The sequence below is a fragment of the Zalophus californianus genome, chromosome 11 (assembly GCF_009762305.2).
Source record: "Zalophus californianus isolate mZalCal1 chromosome 11, mZalCal1.pri.v2, whole genome shotgun sequence".
Classification (NCBI taxonomy): domain Eukaryota; kingdom Metazoa; phylum Chordata; class Mammalia; order Carnivora; family Otariidae; genus Zalophus; species Zalophus californianus.
In genome coordinates this window covers 56,661,754-56,682,879 of record NC_045605.1, presented here as the reverse complement: position 1 = coordinate 56,682,879, position 21,126 = coordinate 56,661,754, and the positions used below count along the sequence as shown (strand labels likewise).

The following is a 21,126-nucleotide window of genomic DNA, read 5'->3' as shown; positions in this document are numbered from 1 at the left end:
GTCTGAGCGCCTTTAGCATCTCCAACTATCCCAGAGCAACAATAAGCAGGACAGGTAATTATCCTTGTCTGACCAAGGAGGAAGTTGGCTCAGAGAGGCAAGGCCGGGCCCAAGGTCACCAAGTGAGTCATAGGCAGTGCCAGGCCAGGAACCCTGGCATTTCAGTTAGAAAAGAGTTCAGAGAGCGTCTCGCCTCATCCTATACAGATCCAATTCCGAAATGGAGAAACTGAGGCCCAAAGAAGGGGGATAGTCTGGAAGCAAGGATACAGGATTAAGACTTGGTAAATTAGTACAGAAAGGATGGAGAATTCAACAGATGGGACATCTAGACATCCATTTGGTAAAAAATTAGACCCCTACCTCACACCCCATACCGAACCAAATCATAGCAGCTCCCCTCCGTGTCCTTGCCACCACCCTCTTCCAGTCACCCTAGACACATGTGCTGAGCCCATGTTTTTTGTGTTTTTTTTTTAATTTTTTTTAAAATTTTTATGTAGTCAAATCTACCCCTCTTTCCCTTTATAGGTTTTGCCTTTGGTATTGTGTTTAAGAAAGGCAGGCCAAGGTTATATATCTGACTCCTATTTTATACTGGTAATTTCTTGGCTTCGTTGTTTACATTCAAATCTGTCATCCGGCCAGCTCTCTGTCCGCCTCTGTCTAGGGCTCCACGTGGATGTATGCGTGCATGGAGAGAGGCTGGAAAGCCATTTCTCTCAAGCATTAAGATTAGAATTCCTTTGGGCGCCTGGGTGGCTCAGTTGGTTAAGCGACAGCCTTCAGCTCAGGTCATGATCCTGGAGTCCCAGGATCGAGTCCCGCATCGGGCTCCCTGCTCAGCGGGGAGTCTGCTTCTCCCTCTGACCCTCCCCCCTCTCATGTGCTCTCTCTCTCTCTCTCTCTCTCATTCTTTCTCTCAAATAAATAAATAAAATCTTAAAAAAAAAAAAGATTAGAATTCCTTTGGGGCGCCTGGGTGGCTCAGTCGTTAAGCGTCTGCCTTCAGCTCGGGTCGTGATCCCAGGGTCCTGGGATCAAGCCCCACATCGGGCTCCCTGCTCCACGGGAAGCCTGCTTCTCCCTCTCCCACTCCCCCTGCTTGTGTTCCCTCTCTCGCTGTGTCTCTCTCTGTCAAATAAATAAATAAAATCTTTAAAAAAAAAAAAAAGATTAGAATTCCTTCTACTTTACCTCTTTCCAAGTTGTGTGAATTTTCTCAACAAATGTGTGCTTCCTAAATAGAAAAGAGAAGTTTAAAAATAGAAAAAAACATACATTTTAATCCATCTGGAATGTATTTGGGTGTGAGGTAAGAGGCAGAGATCTAATTTTACTTCCACCAAATGGATACCTCAGCTGTCCCTGCACAGTCTGTGAAGTCTGCCATCATTTCTGTGTTCATGGTGCGCATGCACTGCTTCTAAGGCTTTCTGGTCTGTCCCAGAGCAGCCCTTTCCCTGTGGGTGGGCGCTGCCTGGCGCGCCTTCCTCATGGCTGAGCTCTGCGCCCTGCACCACCCCCAGGGTCCCCACCCTGCTTTAAGGTCCTCGGCACCACGCAGCCCTGCAGAGACGGGAGAGAGCTTGAGGGGTGCCTACCCACGGAGTCCGCCCTCGTGGGGGCTAGGTCTCAGGCATGCCACATCCTCCTGTCATCAGCCTGTTTTACCCTCGCCACGTGCCAAATGGGAGGACTGATGTGCCAGAAAAGCCTGGGAGATGTCAGCTGGGAAGGGGGAGGGGAGAGGGCAGAGGGGCGCCTTCTGATCTCCAGTTTTCCCATTCCTAAAATGGGGAGTGGGAAAAAAAAATAAAATTAAAAATAAAAAAATTAAAAAAAATTTTTTTAAATAAATAAAAATAAAATAATAAAACAAATAAAGTGGGGATAAGACCTCACGTTATCCTCTAAGCCTGGCAGGGGAGGGGAGAGACAGGCAGGCCCTGGCAGGATTACTCTGGCCCTGACCCAGGAGATTTGGGGGAGGGGGTGGCCTGGGGAGGTTTGAGATGTATTATAGCATCAGGGCCAAGCAGGGAAAGGGATCAGAGTCCCCCCCCACCCCCCCCCAAGCCAGCTCTTGACAGCCTAAGAGGCCGGATTGATTTTTCTGGGCTACAGAGAGCCAGGCAATTAGGCCTCTGTCTTAGACCCTTGCTTCTGCTGGGGTGCACCGAGAGTGGCTCATTAGGCGGTAGGATGAAACCAGGCCCAGCCTGGAGCAGCCCACCTCTCTGCATCCATCCTGTGGGTTACATCAGCCCACGGGGAGGTAGGAGTGGAAGAGTTGGGAGATCTTAGCAGGGGTTATCCCGGGCCCTCAGAGAGCCCTGCCGGGGCCACAGGGTGCTGGGCGGCTGTGCCCCCTATCATCTCCTGCCTCTTCCAGGCTCCCTAAGCAGACACTCAAGGCGGTCATGGAATGTTAGCCGCTTGCCCTGGAGTGTGGCATGGCCACTCCAGGCACCCTCGGCACAGCCAGAGAGGAGCTGGGTGGAGCGTCGGGGTTCCCGAAGGTAGAGACGGCATGGCTTTATTGCGGCGACAAATCTGCAGCTCCGTGCGCTGCAACAGACAGGGGCTCTGCCGGCCTCCCCTCTCTCTCATGGATGCAATATCATCATCTCCGATTTTCTTATCATCATGGCAACCCTCCCCTGGGAGACACAGAAAGTCACAGTCCATGTGGGCAGCTCAGGCCAGAGGCGCTACAGGAGCCCAGGGGAGGGGGTCTGGTTCTTTTTTGGTTTAAGGGGGATAATTCTTAGAGGAATAGGCATTTGCCATGAGCCTTGAGAAGTAAAGAGAGAAGGGGATTCCAAGCAAGAGGGCAGCCTGAGCACAGGCCCAGTGCTATGAAAGGGTGAGGCAATCTTGGGAGGGGTGGGGTGTGTGGGGGGGATGATGGACTTCCCCCACAGGGGGCTTCCTGCATGGCTGCAGGGGCTCTGGTCATAGGAGATAGGCCACTGGTGGTGGGGAGACTTCGTTGTCTGTGTCCCACCCCCACCATGTACTTCCTGGGCTCTAATGGGGACCACTCTCCCCTCCCACTCAGCCCCGGGCACAGCACGCTTTCCCATTTCTGTCTCTGGAATGGTCTCATCCGGCTAGGCTAGAAATCATGGGGTGATGGGAGGCGTCACATGGGACTCCCCCAATCTCTTCCACAGCCAGTCTGTTGATTACACCTTCCAAGTGTCTCTAGAATCCCTCCCTTCACCAGGAACCTGCATATGCCTCCCCCAGGTGAGGCCTCTGCCCTGCTGTCTGGCTCCCTGTTCCCCCGCCTCCAGTCGGGCACCTCTGCACTCCCCACAACCTAAGGAGACTGGTCCTCGAACAGCCTGAGTCTGGCAGCGCCCCCTCCGCCCAGGACGGGGAGCAGGCTTCCCAGCACAGCCTCAGGCTCAGGCCGCCTAGGAACAACCTCCCCTCCTCACACGGGAGCTACGCTGAGGCCAGATTGCTTTCAGTTCCCAAACACAAGAAGCTCTGGCACCCAGAGCATCCCGTGCCTTGAACACTTCCCCATTCGGTTAGACAGGACTAACTCTCAGACATCAGCTCAGGCCAGTTCTCCTGTCTGGGGTTTTCCTGGGCCTCAGCAGTGAGCACCCTGGGTGGCCTGGGTGTGTTGGTTCTTGTTGAGGAAATAAGGAACTGGTGCATCCCAGACAAGATTGCTGGTGTGGAGCAGACGAGGGGGCATAGGCCTGGGGAGGCAAGCAGAGGGCAGTGCAGGCCAGGCCTCCAACTCTGTGGCCTGAATAAATCACTTATTCTTCCTGGAGCCCTCTCTGTGAGATGGAGGGGTCAAACGAGCTTAAAACGGCCCTTGAAAGGCAAATGTACCATAGAAATTCAAGAGAGTTGACGGTCGCTGTCTGTCTCCTTCAGGGTCTTGGGCCGGGAAGATTCTCCAGGTATCCAACTTGTATGCCTCTTGCTACACAAGAAGCTGGTTTTGACACTGTGCTACCTCGCCCAGACATGCAGTCTTCAGGGGGCCCTGGGGGACAGCGTGAGAACTGTCTTCTGTCCTACCCAGTCCTTAACTGGCAGTATTAGAGTAATGAGTCACAGACAACAACCAATTAATTATCTCCAGTTATAAAAAGCTTCACTTCCCCTTCCTAGCTGTCGAGTGAGCCAGCCTCCTGCTGCCAGGCTCCTCTACTCCCTAGGGGCTGGGGGCAGAAGAGGGCATTTCACCTCTCCGGTCTGGTCCTGTTTCCTGTTTCCTTATGTGTCCAGTATGTGTCCTAGGGCTGGGGGACAGTAAGAGCAAAGGCTTGGAGGAGGTGGGACTGCATCGGCCTGGGGGTACAGGAAGGATCGGGCTGGTAGGGCAGGAAGGAGGCTGCCAGCTCCAGTGAAGAGGAGGGGGCTCCTCCCCACTCCCCAGGATCCACTCGAGTACTCCGGGGCCACTGTTGATCCCAGAACCTTGGAGGGCTCCTCCTCTGGCATTCAAGCCACGCCCACTCTTGCCCCAAGCTCCTGGTCCCACAAGCCACGCCCACTCTTGCCCCCCCCCCGCCCCCGCAGGCTCCTGGTCCCACAAGCCACGCCCACTCTTGCCCCGCAGGCTCCTGGTCCCAAGTTCTTCCTCCACCTGGCAACTTCCCAAATCCTCCTCCCGCCCCTCCTTTCTTCCCCTTCTGGCAAGTTCTCACTTAATCACATACTCAAAACATGCGTGTTCTCCCCTCCAGCCTTCATCTTCCTGTGGCTCCTCTTGTAAATCTATCCTGGACTCCAGGTGTGATGCGGCTTGAAGCCTCGAGATCTCCATTGGCATCACAGTTAAACCCACCCCACAGCGGCGACCTAACAGGGCAAGCTCTCGGTAAGCTCTCGGCTCCTGGCATACAATAGGTACTCAATAAATGTTAACTGTTCCTCTCATGGTTTATTTCCCAGCCTGAGCAGGATCATGATGAAAGGCTTCTGTGACTCACCACCCACAGTCTGTCACCCCATTTCACAGATGAGGATCAGATAGGTCTGGCTTCACAGAAGAATTTGACCCAGGGCTTGTCGGAGTTGGGAGGCGCTAGGGGAGGCTCCCTCAAGAGGACTTGAGGGGAGGCCGTGCCTGGGCAGGGGGAGGGGAGGGGTCCCCAAAGTCAGAGGGGAAGGTGGGGCTGAGAAGAGGCACAGGCCCGAAGTTGGAGCCCCTGCCCCTTTTGGGGGCCTTTCCTCTACTGCCTTGGCAATGCTCCTTCACACCCAATCTGTGCCCCCAGGGCTCACTCCGGGGCCTGTTCAGCAAAGCTTACGGAAAACCTACTCTGCACCAGCCCCGACTCTGAAACACCGGATTGCTATTTCCTCCCTGTGTCAGGCCAGAGAGCCCAGCCCCCCTCACGGTCCCCAGCTGCCCATCTCTGGAGGGACTGGGGAGAAAAAAAAGGGGGGGAGAGAGAAAGGGTGAGCAGGCTGAGGCTAGAACCCAGGAAGTGGGTGGGGAAGCAGAATGAGGTGAGTGGCAGGGAAGGTGGAGGATGCTCATCCTCAGCTGGGAGTCTAGGAGGGAGGGTCGCCTGAGGTGAGCTCAGCCCGTTCTGCGGAGGCCCTGACACCCAGGGCTGCAGCAAAACCCTCCCTCTCGCAGCCCAGCTGGCCTGTGGCCTCCTGCGGCCCCTCCCCCCTTCGCTCCATACCAGGCACCCGAGACGTAGGCATTCGCAGAGACTGCATTCGCAGAGACTGCACGGCTTGGGCTCCCAGTCAGCTCAAAACCGGCCTCAGCCCACCACTTCCTCCACCCTGGGCCCTGTGCTGGCCACAGCCGCGGCCTATCACTTCCTGACTCTGAAGCCTGGGATGAGCCTGCCCTGGGCCTGTGGAGGGCTGTCAAATGTCCTGGGAGCTATGCCTTCCTCCAGCAGCTACTCCGACGGCCAAGGGGCTTGCTGCTGGGGGGCTCGGCCGTCCTGCTCCCTCTCCGTCAGCTGTCTTCCCTCCCAGGGCTGTTGGACCCGCACTTGCCCTGGAGCCGGATCACAGCTCTGCCCTCTCACTGGCATTCCTGGCTTCTGTTTCCCCTGTGAAACGGTGGTGGCGACACCCAGCTTAGGGGCTCGGTGGGAGGAACGAGAGTGGCGTGTCAGTGCTCAGCAGGGGACCCGGCACAGACACCTGCTGCCCGCTGCCTGCCGAGCTCCTGCCCTTCCTGACACGGGGAGGCCCTGCTGCCCGCCCGTCCCTGGGACCTGCCCGGTGGCCTGGGGCGGGCCCCTCCCTCTCCCTCTCCCTCTCCCTTGCCTCAGTTTGGCATGTCCCCTTCTCTGGGCTGGGAGTGGGTATGTGGTGATGTCAGACCACGTGCTCACCAACTGACACCTGCTTCTCACCACTCAGGGGTCATGAACCCAGGCTCCTGAGTCAGGCTAGTGCTCTGTTGGTCCCCAGCACAGACAGAGGAGGAGGGTGGGAAGGTGGACAAGCTTCCCCATCCTCCCCCCATTCAAGGAGCCTGGTGATACCTGGCCTCTGACCTCAGCTGCCACCCACACCCTTGGCCACTCCATCCTGTTTCAAAGCTGGCTCAATTCGGAGGCTGGCTTTGTTTAGACAAGCAGGAGAGAGGAGGAGAGCGGTTTTCCAGGCAGGCAAAGCTTTTAGATAAACACTATTTATCTCCCTCCCTTTCCTCCTGAAGGAGTTGGGTTCCTTCAGAGAAGAAACTAGATCCAGCCGCTAACAGTGCCCCAGGGACAGAAGCCCGGCTCGGCTCAGCTCAGGGTCTGGCCTGGGGTGCCGGACACTGAGCGAGGCTTTCTTCATCCTGCTGCCAGCTCTTGACAGGTCTGTGGCTCAGGTGACGGAGCCCTGAGGCCAGGCCACGGCCCCTGCCAGCTCCCAGGCTCTGGGATGGCCTGGCCCACCTCCTCACCCTCCCCTCCAGCTACCCGCCTGCCCGCCTGCCTAGCTGCCAGGAAGCTGAAGGCTTCTGCTCACCTTGGGGGAAGCGGGGGAATGAGCCCTTCCTGGAGCGCCCCTTTCTGCCCAGACCTCCGGAGCAGCCCAGGTCCCATGTGCCCGAGGAGAGTTCACCAGCTCCATCCAGGACAAGATGGCCTACTTCCCTGCCCGCCTGGTCAGGTAGATTCCGAAATGACTGTGGGCCCGTGTTACAGAAGGAGAAACTGAAACCCAGCGGGGCACTGCTCCGTCCAGAGCCGGCCCGGCAGAGTGAGAGGGCGGAGACCCTTCCCCCAGGCCCTGGGGCGCCCTAGGTCCCCCGACCCCGTCCCAGCCTGGCTCACCGGCGTGGTGTCATCGTGGGACCGCTGGTAGCGCTTCCAGCGGCAGCCGTAGATGCCCGTGAGGCAGGAGAGGCACAGCTGGGGCTCATAGTACTGCAGCGGCTGGTGTCTCACCATGCTCTCGCCCGCCGCCGAGTGCCCGGCCCTCAGGCGCCCATGGAGGCCTCCGGCCGATCCTGCAGGAGGAAGCACAGGCCTGTGAGGCAGGGGAGGGCGCGGGGACTCAGCCCCAGACACAGCAAGAGTCCCTGTCGCCCTGTTAGGTGCCAGTCCCCGCCCAGGGCCCTGCCGTGAGGCCTACACAGCTGGAGGCCTGCACCCCCGCGGCTCCCCGGGGCCGGTCTCCTGCCCCTCACCCTGACCCCCTCACCCCCAGCCACACCTGCTCTGTACCTGCCCCTGCTGCCTCGGCCCAGAATGCTTTTCCCTTCGAACTCCACAGGGCACCTTCCTTCCCCTCCTCTGGTCTTTGCTCAAATGTTCTTTTCTCCACCACACTTTCCCAGGCGACCTCCTATAAAACTGCAACACCTTCCCATACGCCCTCAGCCATTCTCAGCTTTATTTTCTCAATCATGTCCTCCAGTGTACTTTGTTTAAAATAGACCAGGCACGGTGTGACCACTGTATGCCTCGAAGCCGACTGACAACTGGATAAACGGAGGCTCAGGGAGAGAAAGGGACAGTGCCGCACATGCAGTCCAAAACCTGGCTGTGGCCAACCTGAGAGTCTGCTCTTGTGCCCCAAAGTGCTCACAGCTTTGGGCTCCAGGAGTCCTGCCGTGGTTGTGGGAACAATGAGAGGTGTCTTGTGGGTTGAGTCGCTGCCACCAGGAGCAAGTGCCCCGGCCCTGCTCGGCACCCTGGAGATGCCTGCTGGGGTATCAGCCACTCGGGGCTAGCATCGGCCACATAGGACCTGGCTTGGGTGCCTCACACACCCTGACGAGGAGCCTGGGGCTCAGAGCAGCCCAGCGATTTGCCCAAGGAGTCAGGACTCAACCCCGGGTCTGTGGGACTCCAGAGACTCTAAGCCACATGTTATGTATGGGGTCCTGTCCTTGGTCTTGGAGACACCGTGAATGGGACAGGCACACTGATGCCCTCAGGGCCCCACAGGACCAGTGAGGGACAAAGCCAGTCACTTACTGTGCACTAACTCTTTTTTTAAATTTTTTATTGTTATGTTAATCACCATACATTTTAGTTTTTGATGTAGTGTTCCATGATTCATTGTTTGTGCATAACACCCAGTGCTCCACGCAGAACGTGCCCTCTTTAATACCCATCACCAGGCTAACCCATCCCCCCACCCCCTCCCCTCTAGAACCCTCAGTTTGTTTTTCAGAGTCCATCATCTCTCATGGTTCGTCTCCCCCTCCGACTTACTCCCCTTCATTCTTCCCCTCCTGCTATCTTCTTCTTCTTCTTTTTTTAACATATATTGCATTATTTGTTTCAGAAGTACAGATCTGTGATTCAACAGTCTTGTACAATTCACGGTGCTTGTGCACTAACTCTTATAGCGACCCTGTGAGGTATTATTTTTTTATTGAAATCAAATTCACAAGCCAAGACATGCACCCTTTTAAAGGGTACAATTCAGTATTTAGCATATTGTTTCCAGTATAGTCACAAAGTTGTGCAACCATCGCCACCATCTGATTCCAAAGCATCTTCATCATCCCAGCAAAACACCCAGACCCATTACTACTCACCACCCCATCCCTCTTCCCCCCCACCCCTTCCCCAGAGACCACTAATATACTTTCTGAATCTATGAGTTTGCCTTTTCTGGACATCGCCTATCATTGCAATCATACAATATGTTAATTAATAGTTCTCGAGGCTCATCCTGTTATAGCAGGAATCAGTACTGCATTCCTCTTTAGGGCTGAATGACACTCAATTGTATGGACAGACTATTTTATCCATTCAACAGCTGAGGGACATCTAGGTTACCACTTTTGAGTTGTTAGGAATAACGCTGCTAATGAACAAGTTCTCGCGTGAGCGTGTTTTCATTTCTCTTGTGTACATGCTTTGGAACAGAAGTGCTGGGTCATGTGGCGACTCCATGTTCAACCCTTTGAAGAACGGCCAAGAGCCATTTCATAAAAACAGCAAAGCACTGCACCATTTTACATTCCCATGTATTATCATTATCACCCCCATTCTCCAGATGGGAAATCTGAAGCACAGAAAGGTTTAGCCATTGGCCAAAGGTCACACAGCAGAGCCTGTCAGCCTGGCTCCAGGGGCCTTGCTCTAACCCCGGGGTTGGCAAATTGTAACTCAGGCGCCAAATCTGACCAGTCACCTATTTTTATATAGGCCGCAAGCTAAGAATGGCTTTTCTGTATTTTTACAGTTCAGGGGCAAAAAATCAAAACAAAAATATTTTGCAACACATGAAAATTATAGGAGAGTCAGGTTTCAGTGTCCATAAATAAAGCTTTATTGGCTGCAGGCATGATCGTTTATTTATGTATCGTCTATGGCTGCAACAGAAACTGCAGAGGGGAGTGGTTGTAGTAGAGACCGAAGGGCCCACAAAGCCTAGAACTTACTGCCCAGCCCTTGATGGGGGCAGTCCGCTGACCCCTCGGCCACTGGGTTGGCCACGGTGGCTCAGGAGCTGGTATTCTGGAGAGAGTAAAGGTGGGCTGTGGGTACTTAGCATTGTGCATGGATAGTCAGGACACGCTTCCAGGAGGCAGCCCCGAGCTGAGGCCTGTCTCTAAGTACCCCAGGGGCCGCTCCAGAGGGGCAGGCTGGGCCTCAGGCCCACTCACTACTTCCACCTTGGCCTCACTCAGGGCCTCTATCTACTGTCATCCGCCCCCCCCCACCACCACCACCAAATGCTCACCTCAGCGCAGGGATTAGAGCCTCTGGTCGGTAAGAGGGGGCGAGATGCGTTAGGGCCTTGCTGGGAATATCGACTGACTCGGAGCCTCCTAATTGCTGGGAATTGTCTGGTGTAGCTTCTGGGCCCGTGGCTCCCTGGGGAGGCATGTGGACTACCGTGCAGCTGCTGGGGGCTCTCGGAGCCAAGCTGAGCCCAGGTTTTAGGGGATGCGTGTGCTGTTGCAGTCTGGTGGCTTAGGTCCCATGGGGTTGGGGAGAGGAGAGGGGCTGTTGGGAGGGGTGCTCTCAGCTTTACTTTATTCTACTCCAGAAGGATTGTGTGCTCACAAATGTACTCCCACATTCCCAGTCTTCCAGAGGGGGTAGAAGGCCAGATCTTACAGAGCCAGGGAGCCAAATCTTACCCCAAGATTAGGGCCTCTACTGGCCAGATCAATCACATCTGTCCCACCTTTGCCCTGGGGCTGGGGCCTCCAGGGTTCTTCCTTGATCCTTGGTTTCTCAATCTGTAAGATGGGTAACAGCCTGTGCCTTGACTCCTATAGGAGACCGGATTATGGGGGGGAGGGTGCAAGGACAACATCACTGCAGTGACTGAGGTATACAGTCGGCAGGCATTCCGTGAACGGGAGCCCACACCCAGGGTCCCCTGTTCTCACACGCCTTTTCCAGGACTCGCCAAGCCCGGGACTGATTCCCACGTGTCCCCTGCCCTCCCCCGCCCCAGCCCGCAAACATGACAAGGCACCAAGAATGGAAATTCCACTTCACATCAGGGAAGCAGAACTGCCTGCACTAGGCCTTGGCCCAGGACTCAGCTGATCGTGTCTCTGGGAATTGCCTCCCCTCCCTGCCACCCTGCCTGGTAAATTTTCACACTGTTCATAACTGCATGGGCATCTTGGGGAGGCAAACCTCTTCTCTCGCCTCTGCATGCTCTCCTGGGGCCTTTTCGTCCACTCCCAGGGCTTCGGTTACCAGGTGTGGCCAAGCCCACTCAATTGCTGTCTCCCGACTGAGACAGCCAGTGGCTCCTGGCTGCCTCCAGGGGTGTCCCCCAGGCCCTACAGACCCAGCACAGGCCACCCTGACCCCCTTGCCACCCCAACCTGCTTCTAACATCCCTCACAGCCTCTTCTCACCAGCCCCTTGGCCACTGGCCTGGCCCGGGTCTCCTCTCTCCCCTAGACAGGAAATCCTCTGGCCTCCCTATGGGGGTCACACCCCACCAATCTGAGCCCTCCCCTGTGGCCAAAGTGAGCTCTTTAACAGGCAAATGGCCAGGATCTGACTCTCCTAGCCTCACCTTCCAGAATTTGCTGTCCCTTCTGCTGATGAACAACTCCCCACGCTTTGAGTCTCAGCTCAGATGTGACCTCCTCCAGGGAGCCTGCCCTGAGCTCCAGGTTTGGTTAGAGGGTTTCCCAGCTTCCCATAGCCCCAAGTGTCCCTCAGTCTTCCCCAGGCACCCCATGTGAGCACGGCTGATGGGCCTGCCTCCCCCATGGAATGGCCTGAGTTATTCCCATGTCCCCAGTGACCAGCCGTAAGAGGCGGGGGGCACTCGGGACTTGCCAGACTGGACTTCTGCGGCGGCCCGCAAGTTCTGCTAACAGAGATGTGCTGTTCAGTCACTGAGCAGTCAGACAAGCTCCCAGAGACCAGACTCTCCCCAGCCTCCCCCGACACCTCCTCTTCCTGCCAGGGCTAATGACATTACTTAGGATTGATCGATTTCTCCAAGCCACCTCCAGGACCGCTGACATCAGCCAAGTTCCCAAGAAATCCCTAGCCAGGAGCTCCTCCTGCTCTGGGATAAGAGAAAGCCCTCACCTCTGAGCCTGATGTTCAAGGGCATCCCTCAGTCCAAAGTTCCATTTTCTGTCCAAACTCCTGGCCCCTGCCCTGAACTTTCACAGCCTCCTGTTTTATACACAGAAGGGCCTGCAAGGGGTTGGGTCTGGGATGGAGTGAGCACCTGCTATGGAGCAGAAGCAGGGTACTGGCACCTCTAGGCTCCTCTCCCACCCTGACATCCTGGACATGGACTTGACCCACGTCCCTGCTCCTCTCTCGCGTGACCACCCTCACTGCCCAAGCCCGTTCTCTTTCCTGAGAGTGGAAAGCATTTCAGGCCAGGTGTCAGTGCCCAGGTTCCAGCCTGGTCTTCAACTGACCTGCTGTGCAACCTCGGACGGCTTACTAGCTCTCTCTTTACTTGCCTGAGAAATGGAGACTAGATGGAGTGACACCAAAAAAGGACCCAAGCAGGGGCATCTGAGTGGCTCAGTCAGTTAAGCACCTGACTCTTGATGTCAGCTCAGGGCATGATCTCGGGGTTGTGAGACTGAGCCCTGCACTGATCACCATGCTTGGCATGGACTCTGCTTGAGATTCTCTCTCTCCATCTCCTTCTGCCCCTCCCCCCCGTGCTCTTTCTCTACATAAATCTTTAAAAAAAAATTTTTTTTTAAAAGGACCCAGGCTGCAATAAAAAGGAATAAAACACAGATATACGCCACAACAGGAATAAATCTTGAAAACATGGTGCAGAGTGAAAGAAGCCAGTCACAGAAAGTGACATGGATTATACCTGTGTCATCTCCTGATGACAATCTTCCAAAGTCGACCTCCACAACCTTCTTTTACGCATTGGAAACGTGGGCCCCAGGTGAATGGATGAACAAACTGGTCCACCCAGACAATAGAATAGTTCTCAGTGACAAAGAGAAATACGTGATCAAGCCACGTAAATGCATGAAGAGACCTTAAGAGCGTATTGTTCCATGACAGAGGCCAGTCTGTGAAGGCTACATACTGTATGATTCCAACTCCATGACGTGCTGGAAAGGACAAAGCCATGGGAGCAGTGAAGAGATCAGTGGTTGCCAGGGGTCGGGGGTGGGAGAAGCGCAGAAGGTTTTTAGGGCAATGACACGATTCATGGATGCTGTAATAATGGGCACATGTCATCAGACATTTGTCAAACCCCACAGAATGTCCCACACCACGCGTGAACCCTGGTGGAAACTATGACTTTGGTTAATAATCCTGTGTCAACGTTGTCTCATCAGCTGGAACAAACGTACCGCCCCAACGTAGGCTGTCACTAACGAGGGCAGCTGCGGGGGGGTGGTGTATGGAGCAGCTCTCTACTTCCTGGTCGATTCTCCCGTAAACCGAAAAATGTTCCCCAAAGGTTATTAATTAAGTACCTATGTATTCAATTTAGATACCTATATAGATCGATTGGTGAATAGATAGATAGGCAGGAGGGAGAGACTAAGTGATTGACCCAAGGCCGAACAGCTAACTGGGAAGAAGGGAAGATCTGAACCCAGGACCGCCGAGTCTTTCCGTGCCACCAGCCCCAGAGGGAAGGTCTGCCCATTCCTGCTGCATTCCACGTCTGCGCCGGCCACAACGCCTGCATCCCTGCAAACTGCACATCAAAGGGCCAAGCCCAATATTTTGGTTGGCACCAGGGCAGCTGGGGCAGGGAATGGGGCTGAGAACCCAGGGGAGGAAAAGGGAAACCCCTGATGAGTGCAGGGCTGGAGGAGGAGGAGACCTGAGCTTCTCGAGCAGTCTGCCAGGACCCCAGGGAGGGAGGCAGGGCACATGCATGCACGAGGAACAGCCCCCTTTCTCCTTGGCCACAGCTGCCCTCCCTGGCTTCAACCCCAGCCCAGCCTTGGGTGACCAGCAAGCCGGGTGACCCCACAAGCCTCTAGCCTCAGCTTTCCTGTCTCTGTCATGGGATCCATGCCACCAGATGATCTCCCAGGGCCTTTCTGGCACATACCCTAAAGCCTTTTAACCACCTGCTCTCTGTTCAGCCTCAGGAGAAAGGCAGAGACGGGGCAGGACAGGAAGGAGGGAAAGACAAACCCCACGGTCCTTGCCCAGTCTGAGGAGAAGAGGCCCCTCCCTTCCCAGGATGAACGCTGGGAGCCCTGAGCCTGCCGCTGACTAGAACAGTCAAAATGAGGATGACAGCTGCAGGAAGGCCCGTAACATTGTTAGAGGCCTACTCACCCTGAGCCCCAGGCCAGGGCTGCCCCCGCCGAGGTGCCTCCACCATCTTTGACGGGGACCAAGGGATAGGTAGTCACAGGCTCGATAACTCACAGCAAGGACCCCAGCATTCCCCTAGAGTAAAACCCAAGGCATAAAAGGCACAGGGCTATGAGGACGCCTCCCCATAGTGCTCAGGGAACATGGCCTTAGAGGTAGACCAGGACTCCCTGTGTTCTTCCTCACTGCCCTGCCCATCCCCTGTGCCCAGCACAAGTGTGCCTGTGAACGGCCTTCGCTCTGGGCCCCTCTGCCCATCTTCAAGGCCTGGAAAACTCCTACTGGGCTCAGCTCAACAACCCCTCTTCCAGCAAACCTTCCCTGCCCAGGTCAGGGTCTCTTCTGGGTCCCATTAACTTCTGTGCCTCCTCGAGTCCCAGCACTGATCACTGCAGGGTGGCTTCGAGGAGAGGGCAGATCTAAGTGGAATTCGGAAATAAGGAAGGATATGTGGCAAAGTGGGGGGAACACGGGGGCTCTAGATAGGGGGGCAGCACAAGGAAAGCCTGGTGGCAGGGATGCATGAGCAGGGCCTCTTGCAGAGCTGAGGGCAGCCCCAGGCTCCAGTCAGCAAGTTAAGCCCCATGTGGGCTCCATCTGGAGGTGGTGGGGGGCCTGTTGCCAACAGGAGACGCCTCGCCCTCTGGGAGCCCAGGGGTAGCAGGGCACATCTGGCCAGCTCATCAAGCCACCACACCCAAACCCAGGAGACAAATCCCTGGCCCCACGGCTGGATCCGGCAGGGGGGCGGGACAGACAGGGCTGATAACAGGACCACCCAATCCCAGACTCTGCCCCACTGCCCAGAGGCCTGGGTTTCTGCAGTTAGCTTCTGAGGGGTACTCAAGCATTGACCACCATCCCATCTGTGGGCCTCATCAGATGGCTAGAATGGGGAGATCTGGCTGCCCCCATCTCACTGTGTGGCCCTGGGCAAGTCGGTCCACTTCTCTGGGCCTCACACAAAGCCCGAGATTTAATGAAACCAGCAGAGAAGGTAGCCAGATACAGGGAAGGAAGGGAGGCTGTCCGGGGGCAGCTGCCTAGGGGGAGAGGCTGGGGGAGGGAAAAAGATAAGGCAGGTCAGCAGCCCCCCCCTCCCCCCCCCCCGCCCATCACGCCTGCCCATTCTTTGGGGAAAAGCAGCTCAGTGGCCAAGGCTTGGGCTCTGCAGGAGCCCTGAAAGAATCAATCAGGCCATAATTAGGGTCATTATTAATCTCTTTCCACAGTGGTGCCAGGGTTGCTGTTTATCCAACACTTCCGTGCCAGGAGACCTCTGATTTCCGCTCTGAGCCGGCCAAGCTGGCCCGACCTTCTGGGCGGGCTGGCTCCCGACCCCCGCAGTGGGAGCCCCAGTTCTCCTGCCCCTCTCAGCCATCCTCCCGCAGAAAGGGCTCCCTCCTTCTCCCTCGGGAAGGGACGGCTTCCTTGGAACTGTGTCCGCTGGGACAATTTATCCCCTACCTAAAGCTCTTAAGCTCCCCTAGTCAATGTTTAAGAAGCCTCTGCTCTGTAGCAGGCCCTGCTGGGAGCCAAGAATGATCCACAGAGAATTAGACACGAACCTTCCTTTCAAGGAGACAAGCTCACTGCACAACGGCCGCCACAACTACACCCCGTGCACAGTGCCTTCCAGCGCACGTGGGCCTCCGCGCATCAGCTCATGGAAGCATCTGGCCAGCTCTGCAGGGAAGCACCAGATCCCTGGCATATGGATCCATGAGGAGGAGAGGCTGGTGGAGGTCAGGATAGGCGTGCTGAGCTTCAGTGAAGGCCCTACGGGGTCAGACCCGCGTGTCTTGGGCGTGTTTGGGGCTACAGGCTAGACAGGAGCCAGGAATGTATCCTGCCCGGGGGACCTGGCTTCTCTTGGCATAGGCAGGACCACTGTTTCCCAAGTCGGGACTATGAGCGTGGGCTGAGTAGTCCCTAGGAGTGACCTGGCCTTGCCCAGAATGCCGAGCTTAGCATCTCAGAACTCAAAATCTCTAGCTATAAGCTCTCTAAACCAGGGTCTTAGAATCGCCTCACTCAAGACATACAATCACGGAATCCTGGTACAGTCCTACAGGGATCTAAGAACTATCCTTGGATTTCAGACTATTTCAAATGTCAGCACCAGATCTGGAGCCATTCCATCCAGCCACCCTTCTCATGCAGAAATCCCCTGTACAGCTCCTAGGGGTGGTTCCCCAGCAGAGTGGCGTGCGTAGGCTTGCAGGCATCCTGTGACAGGCCCCTCCCTCCCTGGAGGGCTGAGTGCTTTCCCCCTTGAAGCTGTCAGGACCCCTACCCCTCCTCCCTGGCTGGCACTGACGGGGTGTTCCCAGAGCAGGCAGAGTGAGCAAATATTCTTAGGGCTTCTGGTGGGGCCTCAGGGGTCAGCCTGGGGGCCTGATGAGGAGGAGCCTTTCATCAACCTCTCACCTCAGTTGACACCCCAGTGCCTCCCAGGAGCATGTGACTTTTTCCAAGGCCTCTTCCTGGGTCCCCGTGACACAGGGGGGCGGGGGGGCGGTGGCATCCAAATGGGAGGAAAAGGAGAAAGCTGAATCTGACAGAGATTTGCACTGAGCAAACCTGTCCAAGCTCAGTTTTTAACCCCCCCGCAGGGAATGGAGAGCAATGATTTATTTTATTTATGTAAACCAGCAGAGTTATCATACAAACGAGCTTCCCAAAGCAGGCCCTTGGGGATGGGAAGAGAAGCAAGGCCTACCATTTAAGGAATCTTTCTCTTGCTTCCTTCCCCTTACACCTACCTGTGTAGCCTCACCTCCCCCTGCCCCTCCTCACACCACTCTGCTCCAAGCACACCACATTATCCAGTCTCCCCACCTCCATGCCTTTCGCTCCCGCTGGGCCCTCCTCCCCACCCCACTTCAAGTCCTACCCATCTTAACAAATGGACCCTGTGCAAAGCTTGGTCTGACCCCCCATCCCCCCAGAAGCCCACCACCTCCTGTCTCTGTGTTCCCATCACCCGGCAGAACTCTCGAGACATGATCGCAGGCCTCTGTGCCCAGTAATTGTCTGCTTCCGTAGCTGCCTTGTTCACCAGGCTGAGATTTCGGAACTATTTGGCCAAGCTTTTCTGAAGTGCCCCAGTGTCTGCGGCCCTGCACGGGGCAATGGGGACACAAAATACCCCAGGCCCCATCCCTGCGAGGGGAGTCACTGCGCAGGGGGCCTGTGTCTCTGCACTGGGCCTGGCACCAAGGAGGCCCTGGTTTATCTGTCAGTCAGAAAAGCTGGTCAAACGTGCGGTGGAAGGAAAGGAGATCAGAGCCTCTTCAACCATTAGACTGCAGAGCCGTTTCTGAGCCTGTTTCCGCTTCTGCTCCTGAATAATAATTAGCCTCTCCCGATTTACAGGAAAAAAAAAAATGTTACCCAAAAAAGTCTCAATTATTTTCTCCCACATTTTTTGCCTAACCCCCTGATATCTGTTTGCACACATCTGTTCCGGGTCTAGCAGAAGACGACCTCAGCATTAGCACAGAATACTGACTTCCTGTCACTCTGTCTCTCTTCATCGTGGTGCCCTGTGAAGGATGGCGGCCCCTCTACTTCCAGGCATGTCTGAGAACCTGGGACCTGACCTTCTCTTCCCTCCTTTCAAATGTCTTCGTTTCCCTTCCGTAACAAAAGAAAACTGGACTTACTTGAATACTGAGGAAGAAAGCTGCAGGAATTTGCTGGCTCAGCACACCTTGAAGGTTCACGCCAATTCCATGATTCAAGACCTCCAATTCTACCATTTGCTATTCATTCCTTTGGCTGAAGCATCACCTGCTCTAGGATTATCTTTTAAAATACAGATCCCCCCTGGAAATGGGAGCCCTTTAAACCCCGAAACTGGAGGTCAAGGAAACTTAGTTTAATACATGGCTCTAGAGGCAGGAAATCACAGGGACTGAGAATGTGCAATGAGAGCCAGTCGGCCTGGGTTTGAGACCCAGTTCTACCACTTACTAATTGGTATAATACCACCAGACCTCAGTCTCCTTATCTGTAAAGTGGGGATTATTATTATTACTGTTGTTTTTGTAAACTGTGAGGCGCTGTCCCCCTGGGAGAGGCAGGCGCTGTTACAAGCAGCCAGTGTGTTACCTGCTGTAACTTGTGTCTAACTCCTTTCTCCCCCTACCCTTTGCTTCTCTTTTCTTTACCTGGAAGAAGGTATCAGTGGCTGTGAGCGGGGCTCCTGAGGATGTCCTGTCCACAGAGGTGGTGATGTCACTTCCCTGGGACAGCTGAGAGGACAAGGGGACAAACCCAGTCAGATCACTCATCAGTCCACCCTGCCTTCTCCTCTCCCACCTGACCCTTCGCGAATGCCCACGCGGCGCCCACGGCATGCTGGGTATGGGACCCAGGGATGGGCCACGCCTTGTCGCTGCCTGGGGAAGCCGCCGAGTCGGCGGGTGGTCCAGCTGTGGGCCACCAGACCCCGCACAAGCAATCCCACCGCTATGCATGCTGCCTGCAAACCAACCCCAGCCCCAAACCCAGGACAGCCAGTACCCCAAACCACTCTCACCCCCTCCGGAACCCAGGGAAATGCAGTCCAAGTCCCAGCCATCCTGGAGAGAAACTGGGGCTGCGTGTGGCTCCTGGGGGGGGGGGGGGGGCGGTGCTGAGGCCCTTTCGTGCAGCCCAGAGACCTGCTTCTCTGGAGGTGGCTGCCCAACCAGCTGCTCTTCTAAGGCAGCTACTGAGGGAGGGCCAGGGGGCTGGCAGCGGGATCTGGGGCACCGCAATTATGTGGCTAACTTCTGACTCATGCCCTGCCTCCCCCATCCCCAGTTCCTACAGCCAGCAGGGCAGCCCTCCTGAGGAGGAGAGACGGCACCAACAGGTCCTGGGGAGAGAAGGAGGAGGCAGCCCCAGGGCAGTGCTGCTGGCTTATGAGGGTGCTGCCACAATGCCCAGCCCACCAGGGCACAGCTGGGAGCCTCCCTAGGCCTCCCAGAGAGTCAGAGGCAGAGCCAGGGCTGGGACCTAGACCTCCTGCTGCCATGCAGACCCACGACAGGGGTGGCTCAGGCCCGCTGCCCGAGGCCATGCCAACATGAGAACTCTCCAGCCCGATCAGTCCCCGGAGCCACACGCCGGCAAGAAACACACAGCCAAGTCTCAGCCTCAGACTGGAGGGGGACCGAGCTGGACTCAGTGACAGCTTAGGAGAGACATCCAGCTCCTGAGACACAGACCCCTGGGGCACCCCAACCCTGCTTCTTTCTACCTGCAGTCCCCAGCTTTCTACCAGCGCTACCGTCTACAAAGCATACTTACTTCCTGTGTCTCCCACTATGACCCTAAGTGACAGATGGAATATAAATAGAGCGGGGCTTCTCAAACTTCAGTGTGCAAACAGATCACCTGGAGACCTTGTTAAAACACAGTCTGACACAGTGCTAAGAGGTCTAGACTGGGACCTGAGATTCTTCATTTCTGACCAGCCCCCAGCTGATGCTGGTGCTGCGGATCCAAGGGCCACAGTCTGAGTAGCAAGAACACAGTTGTTAACAGCATGGACACGGGGGTCAAACTGCCCAAGTGAGAATCTTGACTCTTACCGTGTAACCTTGGGCAAGTTACCTAATCTCTCTGTGCCTCTATCTCCTTATTATAAAATAGTAACAATGACAACAACAGTATTAAACCTGACTCACAGAGGTTGATGTGAGGACTAAATTATGTAAAATGCTTAAAGTGATTATTATTTCAAATGTAAAAACGAAGATTCTGAGAGACGGGCACAGCGAGCAAGGTGGCAGAGCCAGAATTCAAGCCCAAATCTCTTCATGTACATCCTGAGATACTAAGCCACCCTAAAATGTCACAGCCGGCAAGCCCTCCCCCACACGTGGAGGTTGAGGCCCAGAGAAGGGCGGGGAGCTGGCAAGTTTATGAGAAAGTTGGTGTCAGAAATCCAGGCTCATGACTCCCAGCCTCCTGTTCTTTCCACCTAACTACCCTTCTGCACTGAAGAGAAAGTGTCACAGATTCTCTCTGAGGAGTCCCAGCCTCTGCTATCAGCCTGCACAGGGTCTGTAGCTAGCCTGGAAGCCAGATGTGGGAATGGCGGGATGTGGAGGCCAGCCCCCTGCCCACCATGGCCCGGGTTCACCTGCGCTCTCAGAGCCCCGCCCAGCAGGCCAGGTGAGAACAGTCTGGGGGCCTCCTTCCATCTCCATCTCCTACCTCCAGTCTATGGCACTGCTTGGTCTCAGGGTCCCCCAGCTGGGGTGGCAGGCAGAAGGTGACATGGCCTGGGCCCAGCTCCACCCCCACCTTGGTTTCTCAGCACAGGGCCAGTGGGAGCCTGTGAGTCACCTGAAGGAAGTGCCTGGCCCCAAACAGGAAGTGGCTCTTCAAGCTGAAAACCCCTCCAGGATCCCCAGGGCCCCGCAGCAGGTGGCTGGGGGGAGCAGAGCCTGAGGAAACTGACTGGGATATAGTAACACCTATTCGGATTTTACCTGAAACTCAAACGTGGTGCCATCCTCTGGACTGTGACACGTGGCCAGGGGCTTTTCTGCTGTGTGATGTTAGGTATATCAGTGCCCTTCTCTGAGCCTTTATTCCCTCGTCTGCCGGATGTGGGGCTGCATTACAAGACTGCCTAAAGGGACACCTAGGTGGCTCAGTCGGTTAAGCGTCTGCCTTCAGCTCAGGTCATGATCCCAGGGCCCTGGGATCAAGTTCCACATCAGGCTCCTTGTAGGGAGTCTGCTTGTGTGTGCACGTGCTCGCACTCTCTGACGAATAAAATCTCTAAAACAAAACAAAACAAAACAAAAACAAAAAAAACAAGACTGCTTGTGGCCTGGCATTCCACAATGAAACAAAGGGTTGGAGGAAGCAAATATGGGTTTTAAAAAAA

At 55.5% G+C, this 21,126-nt stretch overlaps 1 protein-coding gene across 4 annotated transcripts in view; it reads right to left on the bottom strand.

Annotated features, from left to right (window-relative positions):
- The window catches only part of GDPD5 (glycerophosphodiester phosphodiesterase domain containing 5), an 83,400-nt gene that overhangs the window by 33,198 nt on the left and 29,076 nt on the right, over positions 1–21,126 (bottom strand). For 2 of the 4 annotated variants that reach the window (XM_027581176.2, XM_027581179.2), the window contains exons 2-3: positions 18,407–18,490; positions 7,284–7,459 (exon numbers count right to left, since the gene is read on the bottom strand). In XM_027581176.2, the coding sequence (XP_027436977.1) occupies positions 7,284–7,400 (117 nt within the window). In that variant the 5' untranslated portion in view covers positions 7,401–7,459; positions 18,407–18,490. Of the gene's footprint in view, positions 1–1,197; positions 1,241–7,283; positions 7,460–18,406; positions 18,491–21,126 lie in introns of those variants that run through there. The other 2 variants (XM_027581180.2, XM_027581177.2) reach the window with 2 other exon arrangements.